This window comes from Callospermophilus lateralis, chromosome 1, assembly GCF_048772815.1.
Source record: "Callospermophilus lateralis isolate mCalLat2 chromosome 1, mCalLat2.hap1, whole genome shotgun sequence".
NCBI classification, from domain to species: Eukaryota; Metazoa; Chordata; class Mammalia; order Rodentia; family Sciuridae; genus Callospermophilus; species Callospermophilus lateralis.
Window position 1 is genome coordinate 18,914,517 of NC_135305.1, and position 8,967 is coordinate 18,923,483.

At 43.0% G+C, this 8,967-nt stretch overlaps 1 protein-coding gene across 2 annotated transcripts in view; it reads left to right on the forward strand.

Annotated features, from left to right (window-relative positions):
* The window catches only part of Slc13a4 (solute carrier family 13 member 4), a 44,028-nt gene extending 35,789 nt beyond the window's left edge, over window positions 1–8,239 (forward strand). For both annotated transcript variants that reach the window (XM_076860233.2, XM_076860232.2), the window contains 3 exons: window positions 4,201–4,362; window positions 5,786–5,923; window positions 8,102–8,239. In XM_076860233.2, the coding sequence (XP_076716348.1) occupies window positions 4,201–4,362; window positions 5,786–5,923; window positions 8,102–8,239 (438 nt within the window). The remainder of the gene's footprint in view (window positions 1–4,200; window positions 4,363–5,785; window positions 5,924–8,101) is intronic.
* The last annotated feature ends 728 nt before the right edge of the window (window positions 8,240–8,967 follow it).

Sequence of the window (8,967 nt, forward strand, 5' to 3'; positions counted from 1 at the left end):
TCAGGGTCAAGTATGAGTCCAGAAGCTTTATCTAGCATTATAGCCCTGGGAAGAGGCTTAAAGAAGCTGAGGGAGAGGATGGTGGGTATCAGTCACTGGCATGGACAGCAACAGAGCAGGATAGATGTCCTGTCCATCCTTGACCTTCTCAGTGCATCAGGGAATACAGTTACAGATCAGCTGTGATTCAGGTCACGGCACACCAGTATTGCCACCTCCTCTGCAGGTCCCACATTGCCACAAGCAAAAGGTTTGTTGGATTTTGTAGCCATTCCCCGGGCTCTGACAGTGATATAGGAGATGAGTCTGTAAGGGCTGAGAAAAGCCCAAGTGATACAGTGGATTGTCCCTGTGGGTCAATAGCATAGACTGAACGTTTCAGAGAAGCTTTGCCGAAGCTGATGTAAAGTTTTCTTGGTTTCCCAGTTGGGAGCGTCTGGAATAAGAGCCTTCTAATGGAGGTGGTGGGAAAGAGCTGAAGTGCTTTCTCTGAAATACAAAAATGGTCCTAAGAATGAGTTGGGTTAGCTATGGAAATCAGTGTGGAGGCTCCTCAAAAGACTAGACATGGAACCATCATATGACCCATACTCCACTCCTCAGTATTTATCCTAATGAATGAAAGTCAACTCATACAGTGATATATGTCTATAGCAGCACAATTCACAATAGCCAAACTATGGAACCAGCCTAGGTGTCCATCAGCAGATGAATGGATAAAGAAAATGTGGCATATATACACAACAGAGTTTTATTCAGCCATGGAGAAAAAAAGAAATTATGTCACTTGTAGGAAAATAGAACCAGAGACCATCATGTTAAGTGAAATAAGTTAAACTCAGAAGGTTAAGGGTCATCTCTCATATGCAAAAACTAGAGAAGAAAAATAAAAAGGTAAGAGGTGGGGGGGTCTCATGAAAATTAAAGGAAGATCAATAGAGGAAAGGGACCAATGGATGAGAGGTGGAGAGAGTGAGGGGAAATGCTGGGGAGTAATACTGGCCAAATTATATTGTTATATTGTTTGCAGGTATAAATATATAACAACGTATCACACCATTATGTACAACTGTAATGCAACAATAAAAAAATGTAGGAGCCGGACATACCTGTAATCCCAGCAGCTTGGGAGGCTGTAGCAGGAGGATCAAGAGATCAAAGCCAGCCTCAGCAACTCAGCAAGGCCCTAAGCAACTCAGCAAGACCCTGTCTCTAAATAAAATATATTTTTAAAAAGGGCTGAGGATGTGGCTGAGTGGTTGAACACCCCTGAGTTCAATTTCCAGTGCCAAAAACAAAACAAAGCAATGTAAAAAAAAAAAAAAAAAAAAAAAAAAAAAAAAAGAATGAATTGGGTTAAGGTTCAGACTGTTTCTCTTTCTCCCTTGCCCATATGAATGAGCCCATTCTAAACATGTTTCACTTGCACTTGTGCATACTGATTATCAGTGACTGCCAGGGCACAGAATCCTACACTGAGAAGGATCCTCAGAGGACACTGAGCCCCATCTCCTATGCAAGGTGACAGTCCTTTCCAGGATGCCAGGGCCTGGACACCCTTAATGACAGGGCACTCCCTATGTGAAGAACAGTTATTTAAATCCCACTTTGTTCTTTACTCTCCATGTATCATCACTGTTGGTTTTGGCTCTGTTCTCTGGAACCCTATCCTAGGTAATAATTAGTAAAATGATAGTTTTTAAATCTGTTTTTCCTACTAGAACTCCCTCACTCTTTTAGCCATTCTCAGAAAAGACTGCCATCCTGATCTCTCACCTCAGGACTCACTGTGGTTACCTACCCTGGCCTTATTCAGACATGGCCAGGGGTGGTCAGTCTACTACAAAATGGACTATTATATTACCAAACCCATCTCCCACCTCTGATGTAAGCACCAGCCTACAATTTTATAGAAGCTTTTACAGGGCTTCCTGGGCTCTCAAGTCAATGTTTATATTGAAATAGCAGTCAACTACAACCCTTCATCCTTCCCATTGGTAGCCACTATTAAACTGGAATTCCTTCAACCCATCCTGCATATGTGCTGTCAACATTTCTAATTCCAAGTATAAGATATTATATTTATCTTTATTGAATTTCAGTTGTTAATTTTGGCCAGAGTCTAGCCTAGCAAGACCTTTCTTTTTAAATCAAAATTGTATATGTATTTCAGATAGTATAGGTGGTGTTCCTGTAAAACCTATTTGGATAGGTTTGATTCTGCCAATTTCTAAACTTTAGTAATTCAGGTACAATCTATGTGACTCCTACTGAGTTTGAAATAATTTCAGAGTTGACACTAGTGAGGAAAATTCAATGTGAAATGTTCTCATACCCAGGGGCTTAAAAAATTAAGACTTCCTTCATTTTGTTTTGTCTAACTTTGCAGACTAATTTATCAACTTCTTTCAAATTATAGCATGAAAGAGTTCTGCTGGAAAAATAATTGCCATTAAATTATGTCACTTTACTTATGAGTACTATTTGGATGATTTGGTAAATAAAACTCCATTTTTTTTTTTTTCACAAAATGTACTATTTCCACTCAACTAACTGCTCTTCCTCCCCTGCCTTTGTCCAATGAGTGAGGTTTAATGTTGTGAGAGGGAATAATTAGAGTTCCTGCAGCTGCAAGTGCTGTACCAACCATTGATTGATGCAGTCTTCACATATTCAGTTTGTAACTCAGTCAGTTGGAAGAAAAAGGAAGAAAAGTTTCCAAGGTGAGATGGCTACAACAGAGAGAATTCTGGAGATCTTTCATCACAGTGGTCTGTGAGCTTGCAGGGAGCTGGTAAGGGAGCATAGAGATTAGATGAGCTTTTGATGAATTTGGGAAAGAGGAGAAAATGTGGCTTGCTGACAGCGTAGTGAAGGCATAGTAACATTTGAGTAGCAGGACTTTAGCTTGAGGAATCATAAAAACAACTCACCTTGCTTTCTGCCCCTACTCTCCATTTCCCTCCTGCCTTGGCAGTCTGGGGTTCCACAGCAAGAGCCTGAGTATGTCAATCACAGAAGGGAGAGGAAGAGGGAGCAGAAGAGAAACAAATACATATGGCAACCTGGGGACTTTTAGTTCAAAAGCTCAATGGTGGCTTTCATTTTTTAGAAGAGGAAACATACCATTGGCAGATGAATATCTTCTAATCCAATGAATCATTCACAGTGGGAATATTCATTTATTTGAGTGGATATGTACAAATATTGCTAACGGGAAAGGTTCAGAGAGCAATATGCCTTCATATTTGTGGTATGCACAAAATACCGACAAGATAGTACTTGTCAACCATCATGGGAACTGAACCCAACAGTTGGGGCTTAATGACTATGCTATAGGCCAGGGAGGAGGCTCCTTCCCCATTAAATAGACTTTTTCTCTCACATTTTTTATTGGTGCATTATAGTTGTAGTGATGGGATTTCTTGTTACACATCTGTACTTGCACACAAGAGAACAATATAATTTGGCCAATATCACCCCCAGCTCTTCCTGCCTCCCACCCCTTGGTCCCTTTCCTCTACTGATCTCCCTTTGGTTTTCATGAGATACCCCCATACATTTTTCTTTTTTCCTCTCTAGTTTCCATAATAAAAGAAAATATATGACCCTTAATCTTCTGAGTTTGACTTATTTTACTTAACAAGATGGTTTCTGGCTCCATCTATTTTTCCTTCAAGTGACATAATTTCATTCTCTTCTAGGGCCTCAGCAACTTAAAGATTTGGAATGTAGCTCAGTGGTAAAGTACACATGGGTTCAATCCCCAGTACCAAAGGCATAAGAAAGGATTACCTCTGAACTCTGTATAAAGGGCATCACTGAGGTGTGAAGGTGCCAAAGGCTGGAGATAGGATGAGACTGATGTTGAGGGGCTAAAGATGAGGGGTAAAGATCTCCAACCCCTGCTGAGAAAAAGTCCCAGGAAGGATCACAGCATGAGATGTGGCTGTGTACACCACTTGACAGCCGACTGATCAGGACATTGAGACTGAATGCTGTACAATCATAAATTTCTGAGCTACAGAAATGATCTAAACATAAAATCAGGACTGCATCTGTCTCCAGTCAGATTAAAAATAGAATTGGATGATTCCTGGTGGTTCCTTCCAGCCAGCTCTCCTGACCCTCTGAAGTCTAAGAACCCCTTTGGAATGTGCTTTTCCTCCTTCCTTTTTACTCTAACACCTTTTCCTACAGAGCTCTGGTCTTTCCACGTGGATTGGGCACCAGATGTTATCCTTGAGCAGCCTGCCACCATGGGCTGTCACCCTGCTGGCATGTATCCTGGTGTCCATTGTCACAGAGTTTGTGAGCAACCCAGCCACCATCACCATCTTCCTGCCCATCCTGTGCAGCCTGGTAAGTAGAGCAGGGCTCCCAGGTGTATAAACAGTTGTCATGGTCCTGCAATGGCAAGCCAGGCTCCAGGAAGCAGCTTCTGTGGCTATACCTTCTTCTCTGGTCACTGCCCACAACAGCTTTCACTGATTGGTATTCAAACCAAAATTTGAAAAAAAGTTTTCAAATAGCAATTAATAAATAAAAGATACTCTAATAAATCATAGTAAGAGCTGTGGAAATCCTTTTTCAAAAGATTAACTTAGGGGCAGCCCAAAATGAAAACAAGAGGATGGGCAAAATAGCCAGGTGTGGTGGTGCACACCTGTCATCTCAGCTCTTGGGAGCTGAGGCAGGAGGATTGCAAGTTTAGCAAAACTCTGTCTCAAAATAAAATATAAAGGGCTGGGCACATAGCTCAGTGGTAGAAATCTTGCCTAGCATGCACAAAGCTCTGGGTTTTACCCAGACTGCCCCCCCCCCAAAAAAAAAGAAAGAGAAAAAGAAAAGAAAAAGAATAGACAAAACAATCTTAAAACCTTAGAATTCCTTTTCCCCACAATCCTCATCAACCTTTCCCTGCTAAGATAAAAAACTAGCAGTAGGGCCAAAGAGGTAACCACATAAAATGGAGTCAAAGCACACACAGCTGCAAAAACCAAGCCCACAGCTCTCAGGATCATTACTACCTCTGCCCAACTCCTCCAGAAGGTTCTGAGAATTGGGAGCAAGGTCCTTTATTCCATGACCTCAGACCAATGGTTATGAATGGAACAGGGATAGAGGGCAACCGCCAGGTAATGAACTTGACCCAATGCAGCATATGTCCACATTGGGAGATGAAATCTAGGAAATGGAAGCCTTTTCCCCATCTTAGCAAAATAGCCTCTTCCTGCTCTTCTAACCCCAAACTCCCCTCTGCCCATTGGTCAATTCTCTCTGCCCATTGGTCAGATGTCTCCAATTTCTTCTATCACCTTGAGTGTGTGAGCTTGGGAGGGCACTCATTTAAAACTTGACAACAGTGACAGCAGTACTATGGGTTTGAATCCCAAATAAAACAATTATCCTCCTCAGAAAAAAGGCCCTCAGTTCTGTACCCCCAAGGGTGAGGGATACTTGTCTTAATCAAAATAGCTTATTAATGAGATTTTTTTTTGTTTGTTTGAAGAAAGGATTTTTCAACTAAATAATAAGGCTTAAGAACCACTTCCTTAGAATAGCATAAATAAAAAAAAATCAAATACTCATTCTAGAAAGTTCCTCAAAGCTTTAACAATTTGGGTTGCCAAGGGCAGCCGCATGCCCTGCAGGGGAGGGAACCAACTAGCCCTGTCCAGTGAAGGCTAGACTGCCCTGTGCCATCATTTAAAGCAAATTCATGCACAGGAAATGCATGCCTAATGTCCAAGTTAACATTTTTGTGAATTCTCTCTTCTCCTAGTCTGAAACGCTGCACATTAACCCACTCTACACCCTGATCCCAGTCACCATGTGCATCTCCTTTGCAGTGATGCTGCCTGTGGGCAATCCCCCCAATGCCATCGTCTTCAGCTATGGGCACTGCCAGATCAAAGACATGGTGAGTTGCAGGTGCCTGCTTCCTTCCGCCAGGTTCAGCCACCATGAGGGTGGGCAAGACTGGCTGCAGGCCTTCTCCCAAGGTTTCTTTTTTTTTTGTAGCAGTATCTATCACCTGTTAACATCCTATCCTTTGTGGTAGAAAGAATGATACCTGTAAAAAGGTTCTTGAATGGTACATAAGCTCTAAGAATAGCAATAATGTGCTCTCCCCAGTTCTGGAGACAAGTGGGCAGATGGATAGAAAAAGCTGGTGCAGGCACTGTGTGTGGCCCAGTTCCAGAAGCCATGAGCTTACACAAATCTCTGCTTCCATTTCTCCATTCTTCTTTCTCCATTTCATTGGACTGTTGGGGACATTCATTCAAAAAGCCACTGGTTTGGGGTAGAGTGCTTCTTTTGCATGCACAAGGCCCTGGGTTAAATCCCCAGCACCACACACACACACACACACACACACACAAAAAAAAAAAAAAAAAAAAAAAAAGAAAGAAGGAAAAAGGCACTGGTTTATTCACAGAAAATAGAGTATAAGAAATATGAATCTAAGGTGAACATGTTTTGTAAGAGCAGGATCCTTCTGCTTGACTCTTTCCCCAGTAAGAAAGCACTAAAGCAACAATGAAAAAAATAAGGCATCACTTTTTATTTCTAATTGTCAGTTGGGCTCATAAAAAATGACTTTGAGGAGCTATTTTGCCACTGACTCAACCACTCATCAACAATACTCACTGCTGTTCTTAATATCCAGCTGATGGGGGTTGGGGAAAGGATAAACAAACTGATAGAAATGACTGAGGCCTGACCATCGATCGGATACAGAGAGAGGCCAGTCACCCTGAGGTGAAAAAGAAATTTTTCACTGTTGCAACTTGTTCTCAGCAGACCTATAAAATATCAAATGAAGAGAAAGAAGAAAGTGTTTCAGGCTGGAAGCAGATTCAAGTTGCTTATCTATATCATCTGTGCTATTTCAGGGACAGGAAGTCACCGCTGTCCCTCATTCCTGCTCCCTAGTCTTCTCACATACCTCTGCCCAGCTCTTCTGCCTCTGCTTCCTCTGCTGTGTGCCCCCACCGCTCACCTCTAGCCATTTACACTGGAATCCAGTGATCAGAGACAGTCCTTGTCAAAGGCACTGAATGACAAGAAGCAAGCCAGTCCTGGGTTCTAGTACCAGCGGGGTTAATTCCAGGCTTTAATTTCCTCATCTGCTAACTAAGGAGGTTCCAACTAGATTCTCCCTGTGGTCCCTTTCAGCTCTAAAGGACCTTAATTTAGCTCCTTAGAACATGTTGAGAAGCACAGGCTGTTCTCCATGCCAAAAGACCCAGGGAGCCAGCCTGATTGAGGGGTCCATGGCTCCAGCCAGAGGGCAGGACAGAGGTCATGTCTACTTATTTGTTTGGTATAATTTCCTAGCATCTGTTTTTTCCCTTTAATTTCCCCAACTTGCTGGCAGCTAGGGGACCTGTTTCAGCTACAAGCTGTGTGCCTGGCTACTCCCTGGAAGGATGCCAGCTGTCCTCACGGTACACATTTTTCCAGCTGGCCCTGGCTTAGCCGCCCATCATCCCTCACATCACCCTTCAGCTTGTCAGTGTCAATGACAGTTCAGAAATGAAAGAGGTTGGACTCAGTAAGGTAAAATTCCCAAGGGAAGAAGCAAAGGCCCCGATGCTGTTAGTAAAGGGCTGAGCAGAGGCAGCTGACTTGCTGCCCCAGGTGACCCAAGACACTTTACTTCCCTAAGTTGTTCCCTGGAGGGAAAAAGGTAACAGTGGCAAAGCCTTCATATAATATAACCCCTGCAAGTTCCTTGTGTGTATGAGCACATAAAGCTCTGAGAAGTTCCTGCTTTAAAGAGCTGTTTAATTTTGTTAACACATTTCACTGCAAAAATAACTCTCAACATACTAAATAACTAACAGACTTCCTGGGATTCCACTTCCTAGAGGGAAGACTACAGGCAAGAAGTGGAGATTATTCTAATTGTCCTCACCCAGCCCTAATCCCTCCTGTTTTTCTGGTCCTTCCACCGTCCTGTGCCACCCCATAATGCAACACTTGAGCATCCCAGGCAGTCAGTGAACAATCAGGGCCACCTGGGTGGAACAAGGCTTAGCTGGGAGCCCAGGAAGCACTCACTTAGGGATCTGTGCTGGCTTGTGTCCTGCAGGTGAAAGCTGGCCTGGGAGTCAATGTCATTGGCCTGGTGATAGTGATGGTGGCCATCAACACCTGGGGCGTTAGCCTCTTCCACCTGGACACTTTTCCAGCCTGGGCGAAGGTCAATAACATCACCAATCAGGCCTAACACAAGTGGACAACTTGGCTCAGTTGAAGGAGTTGCACTGAGCACAATCTGAACCACAGGCAAAGAAAATTACCAGGAGCATGCCCCAGAAACACACTGAAGGCAGCAGTGCCAGAAGATCCTGCCACCTAAACCTTGAAGTGCAGGGACCCTGCAATCACAACAGGCATGGGCTGGGCGGTTGATGTCTTCTTCCCTGGCTGCCTACCTGCCTTAGCATCACAGCTCAAGAAACCAAAAACTGATCTCTCTTCCTTGGGTCCAGTCTTTCCAATCTACTCTTCCTAAGACAGGAAAAAAAGAAAACCTGTCTTAATTGCCCCTGAAGGGCGAAGCCTCTCAAACTGACTGGCTCACTAGGTTTTGTTATTTGTAGTGCCTCCTTAGGAGTTGAAGGAGATATGCACATCCTATGCAGATGGTGAAAAGAGCGACTCTATTTTGGGGGAACCTTACCCAGAACTTGAGCCATCTCAAGTTTTCTATCCTAAGTTCGTTCTCTTCACAAAAAAAAGCCTCTTTTACTACTATCTTGATTCAGTTTTAAAAAATGGATTCCATCTTTCCAATGGCTCCCCTTTGACACCAAATTTTGTAAAGAAATAGTGTTCCTCTTTAGAAGAAAAGCTGGTATTATTCAGTTTATCAAAGGAGAAGGAAGTAGAAAAAAAGACACATTGAATTAGCTTCTTTCTCCACTCACTAACTGGAAATACCATTGCCTTGGC